At 35.0% G+C, this 20058-nt stretch overlaps 1 protein-coding gene and 1 non-coding gene across 2 annotated transcripts; both read left to right on the forward strand.

Moving 5' to 3' along the window:
• The first annotated feature begins 84 nt into the window (after window positions 1-84).
• Window positions 85-12927, forward strand: LOC105321136 (uncharacterized). Its single transcript, XM_066080932.1, has 18 exons — window positions 85-395; window positions 742-901; window positions 1985-2184; window positions 2456-2595; window positions 2779-2964; window positions 3395-3622; window positions 4184-4299; window positions 4706-4834; window positions 6357-6586; window positions 6792-6975; window positions 7212-7803; window positions 8701-8810; window positions 9083-9270; window positions 10089-10303; window positions 10434-10530; window positions 11156-11311; window positions 11565-11635; window positions 11992-12927. Exons 2-18 carry the CDS (start codon window positions 765-767, stop codon window positions 12052-12054), a joined length of 3042 nt encoding a protein of 1013 aa, XP_065937004.1. The 5' UTR covers window positions 85-395; window positions 742-764; the 3' UTR covers window positions 12055-12927.
• A 1364-nt stretch (window positions 12928-14291) lies between these two features.
• On the forward strand, window positions 14292-14373 carry Trnas-cga (transfer RNA serine (anticodon CGA)). Its single transcript has one exon. It is a non-coding gene; the product is annotated as a tRNA-Ser (tRNA).
• The last annotated feature ends 5685 nt before the right edge of the window (window positions 14374-20058 follow it).

A 20058-nucleotide genomic window follows, 5' to 3' on the forward strand; every position in this document is an offset into this window, starting at 1 on the left:
CTCTCTCTCTCTCTCTCTCTCTCTCTCTCTCTCTCTCTCTCTCTCTCTCTCATATTAATTACAGTCGGGATCGCTATTCAACATATTTAATTACAGTTTTGTTAAATCTAAGGTAAACAACTTTTTAAAACGCTTCTGTAAAAGTCAAATAAATCTTTGGCTTATCAGGACAAAATCAATATGCGGTAACGGAGAGTTCTACAATGCGTCACGCGTGTGTCTGAACTGTCAACACAGAGAGTCAACAGGGGCCATTTTCTTATGTTTGAACACAAGACTAATGTGTCCCATGGCTCCTGCGAGGTAAATCCGAGGACTGTCACACGAAGAATTGACTCAAGGATTGTCAGATGGAGAGCAGAGAAATTTAAAAGGGAGAGTTGTATAATTTAAAAGTAAGTCCACGCTTCCATTAAGATGTATATGCAAAATTTATTAGATTTTTTCTGTAAAAAACCATGATATGGATCATAAAGATTTTACATCTAGTCTAGGTGAGAAAAAAAAATTAAATCAGGTAAAAAAAATTTCAATTTTAGAAATAAATATGATTCGAAAGATATCATCTGGATTACAATAATTTTTTGTATTTTTATTGACCAAACTGCTGCAGCATATGATCTTCATTGTTTATATAAACTGAGTTTATTTCACTAGTGCATCAATTTAGATATGAAGGCAAAATCAGACGTAATAATTCTTTTTAAAATTCATTGATACTTTATTTATGTTGTGCTCTAGAGAAGCCTTGCTACTCTTTAATCATGACAAGCTCTCATGGCCCTTCATCCTGGCATCCAACTAATTCCATTATCTCTGAGGTGGATCGTAAACATCTAGCGATAGTTGGGGAATACCTGGAAACCCCTCCTCATCAGCTCAAACAGAGGCAACTCGACAGGTAAGATCTAAGGTCACCCGACATATACATTGTAAGGTGGAACAAATCACAAATACCCATATAAAACGAATGTAGGACAAAATTCTAAGACAGTGGATACTGTAATCTTAACAACAAGAACCAGGGATAGTACCAAGAAGTGGAATAAAGGATCAATTATGCATGAATTCATTTCAATTTTGTGTGTTTCAAAAGTAGCCAAGAATGCATTATATATTTAATTATTCATCTATATTTGGAATTTTTAAGGATAGAAATGTGTGTCTTATCCATGCAAAAAGCTTTCCATTGTTTGAAGTTAATTTTGATCCATTCTATTGTTAGAATCTTTGAGAATATCATTAATTATTATCCTTTTTGTGAAATGATAATTACCTTTTTTTTGTTGAATGGTATTTTAGCTTTAAATTTGCTTTTGGTGGCCGTAGAGTAAGGCATTTAAATTTATTGATGAGATTTCCAATTTCAAGTGTTCATAAAAATTTATAAAACACAGAGTAAATACACAGGGCTTTAATATTGCCGCCTGGAGAGGCAGTCAGCATGCTTATGTCAACAAAGATGTGACAATAGAGGCAGGGATTAGACCTTTTCCTGGATTGAAAACCTGCCCAAGTGTAGTTTGTTTAAACAATATATCACCAGTCAAGTCTAATACTCATGTGTGAAAAGCTGCAAAATTGGATTATATTTAATCAAACTGTAATATTTGCTTGTATTTGAACAGACATTAGCAATCATAGAAACAAAAGAATGCAAAGTAAGACATGCATTTATATTTGCTCTTTGAAATGCACAGCCAATATTACTTGATGGTAGGCTTTTTACTGACTGTCTATCTACCAGTACATGAGTTGGATTGATAAATTCAGTATACAAATGGAAACAGGCTGCTTAATCTTTTTGTATTCTTCCTTTTCTAGACCACTTCAGGAAAAACGGTATAAGATAATCAGTTTTATCTTTTTAAAAAAAAAATCTGTAAGCTCGACAGGCTTCATAAAAAAAGAAATAAAAGAATTTTACAGAACCACTACTATCACTGATCAAGCAAGAAGTTTATTGGTATTTCTTTGATTTCAGGGATCCAGATTACGACAACATAAACAACATTTACTCCAGACTGCCCAGTAAGGCTCCATCCCCGTCCCCACGGGCTCAGAAGACGGTACACCTCACCTGTGAATGTCACAAACAGGGTCAAACTACACCTGGGAGAGGTAAACTGAGACCTAAGGGGGACACTGACAGTTCAGGGGAAGACTCAGACGGGGAGGAAGAAGGTAACAGACTTGTCGATCTGTCAATTAATCAATCAAATATTCAAATGGGGGAGGAGGAATGAATGAAACATGTCTGGCTGTGAGTGGCAATCAATCAATAATCAACTGTATTAATTAATCAATCATTATACAATTTGATTTCAAAATGTTTCAGGTTGATTTATTTCTGGGGTTTGATTTCATCTACAACTAAATATAAAGCAATGAATGTCCTTTGTAAACCTAAAATAATCAATTGTACTGATATGAGCTCGGTTGTTTTGATCAACAGATATTGACATCGGTGCACTTTTGAAAATGCTAGAGGGACTTAGCAAGAGGCCCGATAGTAGAATATCCTGTCAAGCCTTCCGAGGGGTGCTGGAAGGGTATTCCTGTCAAGAGGCCCTGCCACAGGATCAGCTAAATAAGGTCTTCTTTTAGAATGATTTGTCTAAATGAGAATGCTGCAGAACTTTGTGACACTCTACACAGAATGTTTTGTTTTGCATATTTTTGAAACTACAAATATTCAATGTAATTGAAATATGTTCAGCAAACCCAGATCAAGTGTGAAAAGTTATTGTTTTGCTTATTCCCCTTTCTGTGATGTAGGTGTGTCAGTATTTGGAGTCCGGGAGCCAGAAGATACAAGAGATGGCCTGGAGTTTAATCAGTCGACTGTGTGAGAACCGGGACAACTTGGCCACTCTGCTGAGGGGGAACCTTCTGAGAGACCTTGCCCACGCTATCAGCACCTCCCGGGAGTGTCTCGGTCCATGTGTGGACACGGCCATTCATGTGAGTGAAGACAAGAAAGTTGATTGGTTGTTAGAATGGCTTTATATAAATATGATTTGTAATGATCTAAATTGATATTTTAAACAGGTAAGAAAGATGTTGTACGATTTTTCAAATAAATATAGATAAAATTGAAATTTTTTATCTCACTGTGCCTCTCAGAATAATACATCATCAAATATTTGTTTCTCTCAATCCAATATGCATGTAAAATATCATTTGATATGTAAACCATATTTTACTGTCAAAGTTTTTAGGTATTGTTTTCCAAAAGAAACTTAAACATTTTTTGTGTTAAAAAACAGGCAATTGTGCCTCAAGTGAATTTATGTGAAAATAGCACTCGCAAATTTCATATAACTTTCACATGAAGCTCTTTTCACAATTGGCTGTGAGTGACAATAAGACTAATGTTAGATAACTGTGTCAGGTGGTGAAGGAGGAAAGCCTGAGGGGTGAGTGGGATGAGGGCGTGCTGAGTAACCTAGTTCCTCTCCTGCTGACCGCACTCTCTGTGGAGGATGTGGCCCTGGATCACAAGTACAGGATCGGCTGCTTCTTCCAGTCCCTGGGGAAATTCCCGGACTTCTCGAGGATCATTGAAAACAGGGTGTTACCTGTCGTATCGGAACTCAAGAATTCCAGCGCCAAACTCAAGGTGAGGCTAAAGACAGGGACATGAAGGAAATCAGTTCCTTCAACACATATATCTATTTAATATACATGTTTTGATATTAGTTTTTTATCAATGATCATCATTTAATTAAGAATGTCCATGAATAAATGTTTACTAAAAAAATGAATTACCAACAACATGATCTACAGTTGAACTTTGATATCTTGAACACTGATATCTTGAATACAATAGATATGTCAAAGTGATTTGTAAGTCCCAACTACTTACATTTTAAGTATTTTACTCTTGATATCTTGAATACTCGGATATCTCGAAGTTTTTAAACAGTTCCATCCAGTTCGAGATAATGAAATTTGACTGTATATATTCATACAGGTAATTACTAAAAATGTGAGTTCTATTGCAGTTTTTGACTTGGCACACAGAAATATATTTTTTTTTTAAACAAATAAAGGGGAGTTAGTCAAGTTCAGTTTTGAGGCATTAAAAACTCTCAACTCAATTTTACTCACAAAAGACAACACTGCTGATTGTAGGGCCATGCACTGACATACTCTCTGAAATGTTGATTACTTTTGGCAGGAAATCTACATCAAGATTTTGGGCGGGGTTGTAAGGAGTGAGGACTCGGCGATGGCTGGTAGTGTTGATTCGGGGGTGACTGGGGTGGCAGTGACCATGCTGAGGGACGGACCGTGGTGAGTACAGACCATGGGGAGGCTCTGACAGGTCAACAAAAGTAATAGTAGCGAGCCTTATAAATAAACTAAGATCTAAGGATTATCTGTCCAATAAATCAGAAAGTCTAATATATAGTGTGTATATACATTATGTTGATATACCGTTACGTATGGGTGTCAAAGTATCATAATACAGTTAAACTCATATAGTACAAACTAGGATAAAGGGAAGTCTTGGACATAATTAAGTATATCTTTGCTATAACCGAGTTATAAGGAAACTAAATTTATGTTCTCATGAAAGTTTATTCATTTAAAGTAAGAGGGGGTTATTTGTTCCATTATCTTTGTTTTGTACTGTGACTATGACTACAATGGCTGACTCATTGATATTAACTACAATGATGACCTTTTAATGCTGCAGTGACCAGCAGATAGAGGCCCTCTCCCTGCTGTGTATCCTGTCAGAGACCGACCATGGGAGGGTCACAGTGGTCAGTGACGAGGAGACCCTCCCCATCACTCTTACCTGTGTCAAACAGTCTAAGTGCAGGTACACATTCACTCACCTGTCTTCTTACCTTGTCACATTCTTTATGTTTAATATGGATTAGAAATTTATTCTAATGGCTCTATTGTATTTTCACCAAACTGTTGATTAATTAATTCTTGTTCATATAATTATTTACAGAACAGTTGATAATTTTAATGATTATATTACAGAGTTTGAATCATGAATCAGTTTAGGTATGCTATTTATGGGTATATCGTTGAGGCTTACAGATTTCAATAATATATGCAATTAATATATCAACACTTCTTATTTTATGAGAGCTTGAACAATTCTCTCATTCATTTATTTTAGCGGCAGCCTTTAAATACATATTTTTTGAATTCATTTCAATTCATACTGTTTTTCTGACAAAAAAGTAAATAAGTTATAATTGTAAGTGATGATGTGTAATGTTTGATGGTGTAGTAAATTTTAGCATTCTTGTGTTGAGATACGTCCCCTGGTTGTAGATTTAAGATAGAGAAACCAGAACAGAGTCATGCTGTGTTTAAATGTTCTAGACCTTTAGCTGTACGGAGTGTGTTTTGCGTTGAGACAAGAGAGTCCCTTGAAATAGATATTTCATGTATGAAAAATATTACGATGAACATCCCGATCCACATTCCTGCATGCAATTTATCTTTAACTGAAACCAAACTGTACCCTATAGTTACTTATCTAAAAAAAAACAGAATGTCTATACCGTAACTTTGTATACTGTTTATCACAGAAATTCCTGGCAGTACATGTATTCAATTTCTATGCTGTTAATTTGCAAACACCTGGGAATCATGGAAAATGTTTGGAAAATTTATTCAAGTTTGGAGGGGAAAAAAGAGTAGTTACTGTACATACTCTTTTAAAAGTAGAATTTTTTTAAATTGAATAAGTGTTTGGAACATACTTAGGAACCATGATCCCCAGTAATATGTATCACAAATTGATAACCCCTATCATACAGTATACCAGTACATATATAATATACCCACACAAGTTTTCCTTGGTCACTACCACTGGTGATTTTATTCCACCAAGCATGGTTACATCTCAGCTGTAGTTTTGCCCAGTTGACACCCTCACTTTCATGTAATATTTAAATTACAATGGTGATTATTACTGTATCAACTAAATGAGCTAAATGATTAATATCCACATACTTCACGCTCCCATTATAAAAAGTCTTTTATTTCTTGTTGTAAAGTACAAGTAGATAATAATGCACTTTATTGTCACTTAACCGTATAACTTAATTGTGAAGTCCTGCACATTGTTTATTTTAGTAATTTTGAATTAATATGTTTTGATTAGTAAATTATAACAGACATATTGTGTGCATATCACTATTATGTAAAATTATGATTTGATTTGTAACTAAAAAGTGTCATTTGATTGTCATATTTCTAATTAACTAACGAATATGTCAATTTAATCTTACACCAATTCATATACATGTACACTTAATTTATTTTTAAGAAAGTCTGTGCAAATTATAATATTATGGAGTTACCTTCCCCTGATACAGGTTAGTCAGACAGAGGGCGCTGGTGTTGATGAACCATGTGACCAGCACCAGGAGGCTGGGCCTGTGTAAGGAGGTGATGAGTCACCTGTCCCACGGTCTGCTGCCCTCCCACCACACAGACAAACAATTGGACAGACCCCCACTCAGGGGCCGGGGGGAGGGGGAGGGCAGGCTCTGGAGAGGCCTGGATAGCTACGTGGAATTGCTGACCAGAATATTTTGTAAAGAAGGTGAAAATGTTATTGAAGTACATTCATAGTCCATGCAAATGTTGATACCTAGTAACCGAATTTTTCTGTTGTATATATTTGGTATTAGTATGGGAAATTGCATTTTCAAAGTAGAATTAAACGAAAGACTGAGATGAATTGATTTTAAAAGTTGCTTTTTGACAAAAATCTACAGAGTGTAGTTGAATATGACTCTTTTTTTCAGCCAAAGTAAACAAGGACTCCTTACAAAAGGTGGTCAGTTGTGGCTACCGACCGGGCTGTGACCTTGACCTCCTGACCTACATTTCCTCCGCCATTCTCAATGTCTGCCTGTGGCCTGCACACAGAAATAAGCAGGACCTGAACTCCATCGACCTGTCTGGCTTCACAGACTGCCTGATTCAAAGGTAGAGCCAGCATTTCTTTGATAATTTTCCGGAAATGATTAACAAATTTATCATTTTTCTATTGAGAAAGGAATTAAAATTATTTGTGATCAAAGACAAGAATTTCTTATGATTGAATCAAATAATCTGAGAAATTTGGAAAAAATGAAATGATGCATACAGTGTAAATATGGTCTATGAAATATTTTTTAATGAATGAACATGCTTGTTGGTTTGATTTTTGATTTGAATTATAGAAAGAAATATGGGAAGATCAACAGAGCTCTGGTACAGATGGTGTGGGATTCGTTTGGAGAACCTATGTTTGAACTTCTCTCCTTCTTCTCACGAAAGCTCAGAAATGTTTCCGACTTGGCCCATCAAGCTCGAGAGGAAGAGAAGCAGCTCTGTCCTGATCACAGAGCTAAGTCGGCCAATGGATTGCGGGTGCTGGATCGCCTAGGATTTGCAGATTTGTTTGCTGTATTTGAGGAGAAGGAAGTGGAGTTGATCGTGATTCTCCTAGAATTAGTGCTAGTCATGTCCCTGTGTTCTTGTCACACTTTTTCTGACGTGTTTCCAACAACTGTAAAATCAAAGAAAAAATCAGTTGTTTCCTCTAAGTCAGATGCTTCAACACAGGGCAGTTCATCTCGTCCCACTTCCCCTGTTAAAAGCAGACCCTCCAGTGCAATAGGTTTGTCTACAGTGTCCGAGGAAGAGCGTCGTCAGGGACTCAAACAAAAGGAAATAAACGCCGAGCGACGGTTGTTAAGGAAGTGCTTGTATGAGGCGGGGGTGTTTAGAGTGGTCGTACCCTTTATTCAGTCTTCCCACCTGCAATGTCAGGTAATGAAAATATAAAGGCTATTCTTGGCATTTACCTATTATTTTCTTTAAATTGAAATTATGTGATACTATACTATTACTTATTAGGTTAGTTACTGACTCACTACGGAAATATATTGGGTTGATCAATCTCATAGATGGCGAGGCGAAGCCGAGCCTTCTATGAGATTGATCAACCCAATATATTTCCGTAGTGAGTCAGTAACTAACCTAATAAGTGTTTTGTTTTCTCGAGGACTATCAAGCGACATATTTATTCACAAATAGCGATGATCTACGCAGAGCCATGTACAAGATGCCTAACATCTCGTCCAATTTAACTCATTTAAACTCTTCAAAATTTTCAATCTCGCCTTTCAAATACTCTTTCGAAATCTTTGCTTCACCCATGTTTACTTACAATGTTTTGTTGCTATTCAATTTTAAATGTTTTCTCCCTTTCCTCTGCAGAGATTTGAGCAAATTACGACGCTGCCATTTTGTTCTGCTCCAGACAAAACAATGTGACGTCAATATTCTAAGGGCAACTACTCTAATTTCAAAGAATTTCAAAGGGCAACTACTCCAAATACTTTAAGAACTTACTGCATGCAGTTTATGTATAAAATACTATGAAATGTATAATGAGTAAAAATGAGTCAGAGAAGCGTCGACCAATGACGGCCATATTGCCTAATAATTTTTCTCACAGAACAAATATAGAGATATATGAGGCAATCACGTGCTAAGTTTAAACCAATGAAAATGTGACATTTCAGTCCAAGGGAAAACAAATGTACATATTAGTGGCAATATTGCCTCTTTAGGATTTATTTGATTTGCAAATAACTCTGTGCATTTTAAGATAGGGGTAAGATTGTGTGATATTGAATACTCTTTACATATTTCATATGACAGATGTTTTCCTGTGAAATCCTTCGAGCCAACATCCAGTGTGTGGAGGAGAGGGAGATAACCCTCAGTAGTGTTTACGGACCAGTGAACGCCAGCGCTAATGCCCGACTACGGTTTGTCAGAGCTAAAATCAATCATCTAATGTCACATCACATAACCTTCTAGTATTCTTAAAATGTAAACAATAAGTAGAATATAATAGAAATAAAATGTAATTTAATATATATCATAACTGGTTAATTGTTACCCAAAATATACATGGTTTTCCTGGGTTTTGACAGGTCATGCCTATGCAGTTTCTAGAGCATAAGCTGCCCACAATGAGTAGGTGATATTCAGCCTTGTATCTGACATGGATAATAGATAATTACATTCTCTTTTCCAGCCCCCAGTCTGCGGCGGCAGCTCTCACCAGAGACCTCCGTGTACAACAGGCCCTCCACACCATGTCTCCTCACGTCGCCCACATCATCAAGGACGCTCTTGGACCGAGACTTGCCCCCACCACCCCTCATGTCATCCCCAGGGTGGAGGAAGAATCAGACCAAGGGGCCGTCTCCAGACTAAGTCAGTGTAAGTATCAAAGGGACCGTCTCCAGACTCAGTCAATGTAAGTATCAAAGGGACTGTCCCCAGAATCAGTCAGTGTAAGAATCAGAGGGACCGTCTCCAGACTCAGTCAATGTATGTGTCAGAGGGACCGTCTCCTAACGTGGTCAGTGTAAGCATTGGATGGACTGTCACCAGATTCAGTCAGTGTAAGCATTGGAGTGACTGTTTCCAGATTCAGTCAGTGTAAGTATCAGAGGGACCATCTTCAGACTCAGTCAATATATGTGTCAGAGGGACTGTCTCCTGACTCAGTGTAATTATCAGAGGAAGTCTGTAGCAAACAGACTTTAGGACTGTTTTGTGATACAGCTATTGTAGGTATCAGGAGTTGTCCTTGGTTTCTGGAGGCATTGAGAGTTTCTACGATTGGATGTCGCTTATATTTCAATTTTTTGGGAGTTGATTTTAATCAACTCTCCTATGCAGTTACTCAGACAAATATTTCTATCACTGATACATAGTTTGAATTAATTTTATCTGTAAATATTATTTTATATGATTCATATGGGGGTTTCTCGACATTCTTGTCGAAATAGTCCAAAAATTCATCTTATAAAAATGTGCGTAATTCAAATTAGAAACTACATGTACTTGTCATGCAAAATAACATATCATTGATTTTTTAAATAAATAAACATCGACAAAATCAACTCCCGTCAGTTCTTCGGTACTTTGATTTTTGTAGCAGTACACTGTATAAAGCATGGTCATTTAGTGTATGATACTATAGAATGATGAGAGCTTTTGATTTTCTTTTGAATGTTATGATTACATTTCAGATGTAATTGACAACAGACCTGACTCAAGAAAAGAAGAAACAATCCCAGAGGTCCCCAAACCTGTCCTTGACCCCATTAGGCCAGTGGCTGGTCAGTGCCGGGACCTCCTCATACAGGAGGGGGGATCCAGGCTGCTGGCCCCATTGTTCGCCTCCTCTCCAGAAGTAAAGAAGCTGTGTTCACTGTTACTAGGAGACCTGGTGCATTTTGGGAATGTGAGTTTGTTGATTTGTTGATCTCTTTAGCATCATATATAACAATAACGAAGCTATCTTTCACATGTAAGTTAGCTTAAAGGTGTGGTTCTGACCTTACTGATTTTTGGGGTTTTTTGGGTTTTTTCAGGTTGATGTACACATGAAGCTATCACAGCTTGGCTGTATGCAGAAACTACTGGACTTTCTGAGGACCAACACTAGTAACGAACTCTTGGAAATCATTGGTGAGAATGTCACATAGATATATGGTTGATGCTTTAAAGAACATTCATCCTGTGCAATTTATTGAGATATGATGAACTCTAACTCTCATTGTTAAACTAAATGCATAATTCCTGTCTAGACCATAGCTCATAATGGAAAAACGATAAAAAGCTAAATTTCGACACAAAGATTGTTTATGACCTTTAAATATGTGTTGACCTTGCCTGGTCACTTTTGCAAGTTCAAGGTCACTATAAGAAAAATGGTGCATATATTACTTTTTAATAGAGAAATACTTGAGTTTTTGTATTTGTTTTAGTGGATGGTATCATTTGTGAGCTTGCTCAAAGTATCTCTAGTTACATTGGCTGGTATCATTGTCTCATTGATTATCAATGATTTTAATTAATTGTTTGATTAATTGTGAAATGGGTCTAATGGTTTCAATGCATTCTGTGTTGGCTGTATTCATTGTTTCAACGAATATCTCATTATATCATGGTTTCAATGATTTATCCAACAGGTTTGATCACAGTTTCACTGATATATCCAACAAGTTGACCATGGTTTCCATGATTTATCTGAATGGTTTTATCACAGTTTTACTGGTTTATCTGATCATGATTTTACTGATTTATCCAACAGGTTTGATCATTGTCCAGATGCTGGTAAAGAGTGACAAGAGGATAGAGCAGGTGTTTAACCATTATGGTGGTACACGGCTACTGATGGCCATGGTGAAATTCACGACCGGAGAACTCAGAAAACAAGTCACTAGTACGCTGAAATCAGTCACCCACGGTAAGAGTGAGGGAAATATATATATATCATTGATGACTGTTGAACAACCCATGAAGTAGTTGTTTAGTAGGGTGAAATGTACTGTACTTGTTATTGCTGACCGAAGAATCCTTCTGTTATTTTGTATGAGTCTTATCATTTAATTTTCAATTTTGTGGTATTGCAATCTGATGAGTGAATACTATTTATGTTGTGTGACCCCTGCAGTGTATTTTGTCTATATTCTACTGTTTTTGTCATTATGTGTTAACAGGTACCAAGAAGACAAGACCAAGCTCCGCCCCTGTCTCTCGTTCCAACAAACCACAAGATGTGTGGGACAAGGTCAGACTAAGATGCTTGTAGTAACTAGATGTTAAAACCCTGTGTGAAAAATTGTCACCAGATATATACTGCAAACCAATTTTTATTCCTTTGCCCCAAAAAATCGTGGGTTCACCAGAAACTTGTTAAAAAAATATCAAAGCAAATTAGTATACTACAATATTTGTTCTATAGTGATTATAGTAAAACATGCTTGTGCTAATTTTTCTGGATGTTTAAATAATTTTTAATATCAAAATGAAAGAATCTTTGTTACTGTAAGCTAAGATTGCTGTATATGAGAACATTTACAAAAGTACTTGATATTTGATTTGAGTTAATGATACCATATAACTACTGTTCCTCATATAATTCAGGTTCAACAACAATGGGCTCACCAAGATAAAGTAGAGGAAGTTTTACACCAGTGGTACAGATGAATAAAATGTTACATAAGGGTTTCATACAAAAGAAAGTATTACACCAGTGTTACAGATAAACAAGAGTATTACATCAGTGTTACAGATAAACAAGAGTATTACATCAAAGGTACAGATGAATAATGTGTTACATAAGTGTTACATTCAAAAGAAAGTATTACATCAGTGTTACGGATGAATAATGTGTTACATCAGTGTTACATACAAAAGAAAGAAATACATTAGTGTTACAGATAAACAAAAGTATAACATCAGTGGTATAGATGAATAAAGTTTATCACATCAGTGCTACATACAAAAGAACATATAACATTAGTGTTACAGATGAATGAAACATTACATAAGTTCTACATGTAAACCCAAATTATTACAATATTGTTTTTCAATATTGAGAAAATGTATTACATCAGTGTTACAGATGAACAAAAGTGTGTTACAGATGAACAAAAGTATAACATGAGTACATGTATTTCATATAGACAAAATATATTACATCAGTGTTGCAGTAAAACTAAAGTGTTACTGTAATATCAGTTTTACATGTGAACAAAAGTATTGCATTACTGTTATATATGAACACATTTTCATCATTGTTACTAAATATATTACATATGAACAATTGTATTACATCAGTGTTAACAATGAAAAAAAATACATTAGTGTTTTAGATTTACAAAATTATTATATAAGACAAGTGTTAATAAGAACAAAGGGTATTACATTCGTGTTACAGTTGACACCACTCTGCTAGTGATATTTGAATTTAAACTAGTACTGTGCCAAAGTTATTAATCATGTGTTGTTATGTGTGGTATGTAAGTTATGTTACAAAAATACGTCTGTGTACCATGAATGATTTAATAAAGATAAATAAAGTCTTTCAGTTCACTTAATCTTTTACATGATTTGAAGTCAAAATGCCTTAAATTTCACAGCTACGTTGTAATTGCAATGTGTCAAATATTTTAAATTTGTGATATACAGATTCTTCAGAAAACTTAATTGAGGTTACACTTTATCAGAATGCATGTATTGCAAGGTTAGCCTTTATCATCAATATCGGTACTGTTTATAGCATCAACTCCATATGTTTTATATTAGCTTGTTTCTTCAGTTCATTGACATGTTTCATTCTGTGTCTCTCCAAAAGAGGAATTGTGTTAAACACATCTTTATTTTAACTGATTTTTATTTTTCCGTCGAACAATTTTCCTTATTTCCTGAGGCACTTTATTTATATGTCTATCCTGTTGCTGAAAACAGTAGGAAAATTATACCCTAATGACACCAGAAGTCTATGTGCGAACGAATGAATTCAGCAAACTTAAAATAACGCCTGTCTACAATGGTGGCATTATTTTGTACGTCTGTGGGGTTTACTTTTATCATGTAAACGGATTGCTAAAACATATGTCAATATGTCAATGCTTGGTACTTTCATATAACTTGAATGAGTATTATATCTTTCCCCATCGTTATAGGGGGATTGGTAAATTTTAGATAATTAAAAAAACAACAGTGAGTTCATTTATAACCCATTTCATTATTAGATAATCAGTTTCGATAAATAATTGTGTTGAATTAATAAAGTAATAGTTTTTAATATAGCCAATTGTTTTGATGTAAGAGACTAATTCTATATTAATTTTAAAATAAGAATTAGCCATAAAAATACAACTCCCCATATCATGAAAAATCGATATCACAAAGTTCTACTAGTAATTTAATTTCAATGCAATACTCTTTTGAATTTCACATACCCATAGACTGATAATGACCAAGAAAACTCAAGATGTTTGCATTTGTTAGAAAAAGTTCGAAGTACAACTGGTTCTTCATTGTTATGAACAAAATTAATTCTTGCTTCTTCCTCAATAATAAGCGCACTCAACCAATAAGTTTACGCGCTCTATAACTTACGTGTCTATTTGTATTTTGTTTTCTTCGCTTAAATAACGCATATATATATATATATATATATATATATATATATATATATATATATATATATATATATATATATATATATATATATATATATATATATATATACACATATAAACTTCGAAGATAAATAATGCATTTATCTTCGAAGTTTAGTGTTATAAATTAAGCAACGAAAATGAGTTCAACAGGGTTTAGAAAAAAAAAAAAGTTTCAGTGAGCTAGTTAGTCTCAATGGAGACGGATGACGAGAGATCTTACAGCCGAGGTGACAATTAAAAATAATGTAATTAGTCGTGGTGGCCGAGTGGTTAAGGCGTTTGACGCGAAATCAAATGGGCTATGCCCGCACAGGTTCGAATCCTGTCTACGACGATTATTTTTTACTTACCTGGTGCCAAAATAGCTGCGGAACTATAGCGCGTTCTAGGGGAAATTCGGGTCTACGGTTTGTCAACCCAAATTTCCCCTGCCCTAGAGCTACAAAAATTGTCATCCGAAAACCTTAATATATCCTATATTGATTTTTCGATCGTAAAAAAGACGAATATAATATCAACCCACTTTCATAGAGCTTTGCAGGAATTGATTTCTTGAGTTGAAATTAAACATAACATGTACGATTACAACACATGGTACATTTTTCACCAATAAGATTTAGAGTGTAAAGTTTGTTTCGTGAAGTTGTCGTGAAGTTGCGATTAGCCCGGTAAGATGCCACTCGGCTTTCTACTAAAATACTACCCAACTTTCTCGAACGTATCTTGTATTTGATTTGCATTGTAAACTGTTAACTGTAATGTAAAAAAATGTGAAATGTTATTTCAACTTTCTGTATGAAAATGCGCAAAAAAGTTGGGGGGGGGGGGGGGGGGGGGCTGCCCCGTGAATGTGGTATAACAAGCATATGTTCACAACTTGAATAAGTAGTACATGTACATGCTATGTGAGAGCAGATTTGGCTCTCCCAACAGATCATATGTCTTTATACCATAGAAACTAGTCAGTCTCTCAATCTTTGGTCAGTGACTGTATGTACTCTTATCTCAAGATTGGCTTAAGAAAAATATACTTCTACAGAATATTTGTTGTGATTACTGCCTTTGACATGTAATTCAAATCGGTTTTAACGGTAAAGTGTAAACTTGTAAATTTTCACATGTTTCCTTTGATGATTGTATATAACTTGTTTGGAAATTTGACAGAAATTGGCTCAAGTACAGAGTACAGAGATAGCGTATGATTGATTAGGTTGAAGGAGAAATGTGCGGTCAATTAATTCCACTGATAAGCCTGTCTGCGCCGAGTCAGATGCTACTGCTGACCACGGTGCGTCAGATCATTACAAAATGTGGTATGGACTTGAGCGCTGAGTTTTGAGGTACCGTGTCGATCCGGAGGTGCAGGGAAAGTAGCTCTCTAGTAGTCATTTGGAAGCTGTCTTTTTGCCCTTTTTTATACAGGTAAGATCATAATAAATATTTCTATTTTCGGAATTTTTTGTATCTAATATTTTTGCCATTTAATTAATAGTATACTTCATATAGCATTTCATTGTTATTATTTTATATAATTTGAAAATATATTGAATAAAGAGTAGTCTACATGAAGCTGTATTGCCTCCTCTTTTACACAGTGAAATTTCCCCTTGTAGAGGAGGTGTTAACACCGTGGCACAAACAACAAAGGTGTAGAGGACAAATTAGATTAATTACGAGGATGTTATAATATATCATAAAAAGGCGCTATGATATAGTGGTTGAATCCGGGTTTCTCAACTTGTCCTAGCCACACCACGGTGGTGCCATCCGGTAGCGACTGAAGACATCGCTGGGCCAGCTAGGTTCACCAGACTTACACATACAGCGTCTCCGCATCTTCCGAACAACACCTTGGACGCAAACGTCGTGCAACGCCCGGGATTGACACAACGCCCGGGATTCATTTATCAAGAGTTTCAAATTTAGATAGACTACCGAGTGACTTGGTTTTAAACTTATTTTGGAAGTTAGACCAATTAGCATATTCGGTTGAGAACATTTACATATGATCTACCTAATAATAATAATAGATTCAATATTCACTGCGCCGTGTGCATGCAATAAAATTGTGCGCGACAGCTGAATGCTGTTTTGCAAGCGTGCACAGGAAGTGTTTAGATAAAAACAATTATGTAGACAAGCCTTGAGCATTTTGCTGGACTGTATCCTGTTGGCAACTATTAAGTACCATGTGCCATTCAGAATCTCTTTTATTAAATATCGTTGTCATTTAATTGTACTTTATATTATATTTCATTGCTGAAATTTTACTTGAAAATATATTGAATAAAGAATGGTCTATATTGCGAGCTGTCTTTTGCCTTAATTCTCTTTTTATACAGGGAAACCAGGGTATTCCCCGTATAGAGGAGGAGACCATTCCTGTGACAATTCGTGGCACAGACCACGCTAGATGTATGGTAGAGGATCTCGAGGATTAAATATCATAACATATAATAAAAGACAATATGATAATATCATAACACTTAATATATCTACTATCTAGGCTTAAAATTATTATAACATCCTAATTTTCGGGAATATTCTATTATAGATAACGAATGTTTGAGCTCTCAGCCTCTGTGTGTATCAAATAACCTGCAATGTGTGTCACCGGCCTGGTTATCCTGAAAATCAACAACACCAAAACCAAGGTAATGGAGATCAGCACAAAATCTGAAGAACTCGTCACGTTAGGCGGTACAAATATTGAAAGAGGGAGGTCACAGGTTATGTGTATCTAGAAAGCAAACTCACTACTGATGGGGACTCAATGGCTGATGTCCTAGCTATTTCTAAGGCCAAAGAAGCAGATACTGCACTGCGAAACATCTGGAGATCGGCAAAGAGCAGCACCAACATCAAAATCAGGATCTCCAAGAGTAATTAATGTTCTGGCGTCCTCATAAATGGCACTGAACCTTAGAAAGTGACGAAAGGCATCTAAAACTATATATTGAGAGAGAGAGAGAGAGAGAGAGAGAGAGAGAGAGAGAGAGAGAGAACTTCCAGATTAATGCCCATCTTCTGGCCAAACACAATCTCCAATGAAGAACTAACACCATCAGGTTATATGTAAGAGAAAATGGCAGTGGATTGGACATGTTTGTAGAATGCACCCAACTTCCACTTCAAGGTTTGCAATGAGGCGGACACCAACTGCAAAGAGAATTTTCGTGGGAGAGGAAGATCAAAAGAGACCTGGAGAAGAACGGTTGGGTAAGAAATGAATGAGAGCAAAGTCCAAAGATTGACACAGGACAGACACTGGACAGACCAGCAAGGAGATCTTTGGTGACGGCTGTATGTGCTAACCAGCACAAAGAGGACTAAGTAAGTAAGCCTGTTATCGACCAAATATTCTTTGAAATAAATATGAAAAAGGTAACTGACAGACGTTGGATCAATGCATGTTGGGTCAATACCATGGTATCAACTAACATCGCAGCACAGTTTAAAAGGCTGTCAATAAACTCCGTTCAGACAAAAAGTACGGGAAATGTGCATTATGACATCACAGTATATTACAAACCTTGAAAGTACTTATTAATCTATTTATTAGCAAAGATAACTTATACTAATCTTTTGATTGAAAACTACAAATGCAATTACTCACAATTTTGATGTCCGTTATATCGTACACACTGAAAAATAAGCGAGATGTCGTTCTCGCTGTAACTACATGTACAAAATATGACGTCATATGCTTCAAAATGACGCATTAAGGTGGATCCCTACTCAGACGCGTCATCAATTTAGCAGATATAATAAGCTTTAAAATCGAAAACGATATTTGTTCGGATTTACCGTTTTTTGCCCTTATTTTTAATGTTGAATTGATAATTCTGAATTTGATAGAAGCAGTCAAGTGTAAATAATGTCTACAAGTATATAAATGTTTGGATCTTATTGAGTCCAATAGTTGGAAATCGTGAATTTTTGTACTGAGATTTTAGTACGTTTGTGTTTATATATGCAGAGGAAAGGTACTGTTTATCCAAAAAGTTAATTTGTACTTAATACATGTAGTTTTGAAAGAAGAATTTTAGGGTTTATCAAAGCAAAGAAATAAAATGCTGTTTTCTAATGTATTTTTAAATTGTGTTCGTGACACTTTTTTAGCTGCATTTGATAAGGGGGTATATTTGTTCTAAAGGTCGTAGAAAAAAAAGAAGCATGTGAAGTCCTATATTTTTTTTGCTTTTTAGTTGCAGTAGACATAAATCTAATATTTTAAAGTTTAAAAAATGGTGTTTAACCATAAAATTTTTAAGATAAGTTAAAAAATGTGAAATTATGTAATAATTTTGAAATAGCATTTTTGTAACATTTCATTTAAAAATTCAATTTTAATCAATCAAATAATGATAATCACACTTGTTATTACTTCCTTACATTATTAATGATTAAATAAAACATATGAATCTTTGTTTTAATTTGCTTTGATGTTTTTTTAATATGAGCCAAATAATGAGTTTGGTTGAAATCATGTGATCGAAGAATGGGGTATGCATCTTCTGGAGACTCTAGTGATAAAAGTAAATAGTTAAGGCATGTATATTTTGGGCTTTTTAATAACGTAAGGTATTATTCTACTTGATTAATGGGAAAAAAAACCTTACTTTAACCTCAAAAATCCTGATTAGGGACCTACCTTAAGTCAAGTCATTGAAGGCTATCATGCAGTTTTATAGGGAATAAAACTAAATGTCATAGATAAACGGAAAATTATAAATGGATATTTTGTTTAATATTATTTTTAGTAGAATGTTACCTATATAGTCTTATTTTCATTTTGTTAAAAGTATGCATCGTATACAGAAGCAATCTCGGTTTTGTATAAAATATCGTGTATCTTAAAGCTGAGTACCTAAATAAATCACTTAATTGCAAGGGCATACACTTACCTGATCCTGACAAACTTTAACATGTGAATTTAAAATATGCTATGTAACTTAAAAACTTCTACAATCCTTGAAAAATCTTACAAATTAAATATTTTTTAATGAAATTAACCCTGTGACCTTCAAAATTATTCAACATATGCATTATAAATTACGGTTTCTACTTACAAATATTCTTATCTTATAAAGTTCGCACCGTTTTTCAAAATCTACGATATAACATCAAGTTATTTTATAATTCAGTTGTGAATTTTGACATGATTATGCCCTTGCAAAATTGAATTTTTTAAATGACCTCAAAACCACAAATACATCTGCTTGTACCATGCTTCTGCCATATCACGTGACCACTATAAACATAAAATATATATATTTTAGAAATATATTGCATTTGAGTAACTGTTATTGATTTTAAAAAAGACATGCCAGTTGAACTAAAGTATACGTGTTTTCATCACAAAAATATGCCGATATTTTTATTGGCCGCCTTAACTGTACTGCGATATGGTAGAAAATTTAAAACACTTACCCGACGTTTGCCCAATTAAATGTTGTGTTCCCAACTTACATCGGCACTCGATTGAGAATGTTTCAGAAGCTAGACATTGGGCAAACATTGCATACCAAACGCCAACAGACCAACCATTATCCAACATTGGTTCAATGTTAGCATGCTATCTGAAGATGTCATATACCAATTATAACATGCTATGTACCCAATGATGCTGTCAAAACCGTTTTTACTAAATGTTACAGTGATTTTTAATTTATGTATATTGCAATTTGAAAATACCTGTAACTTTCTTAATGCGCGTTAATAATTTTCCTAGTTTTATTAAATATATAGTTTCTTTACTGGGAGTAGGCTTCACAATGAAAAAGAATTAATGAGTTTCATCCTCAATAACACCAATATTGCAAGCATATACAGAATCTATACAAGTATCATATCTTGACGTGGAGTTATATCTAGGTCTTACTTAACTACACACAAGGACTTCCCAGTTTTTCTCATATATACAATATATAATATGCGAGATGAAAATAATTTCATAATTTAATTCTTCAACATTCATAAATGTCGTCTACATAATTGATAATACTCTCAACAACAG

Source organism: Magallana gigas, chromosome 4, assembly GCF_963853765.1.
Source record: "Magallana gigas chromosome 4, xbMagGiga1.1, whole genome shotgun sequence".
NCBI lineage: Eukaryota > Metazoa > Mollusca > Bivalvia > Ostreida > Ostreidae > Magallana > Magallana gigas.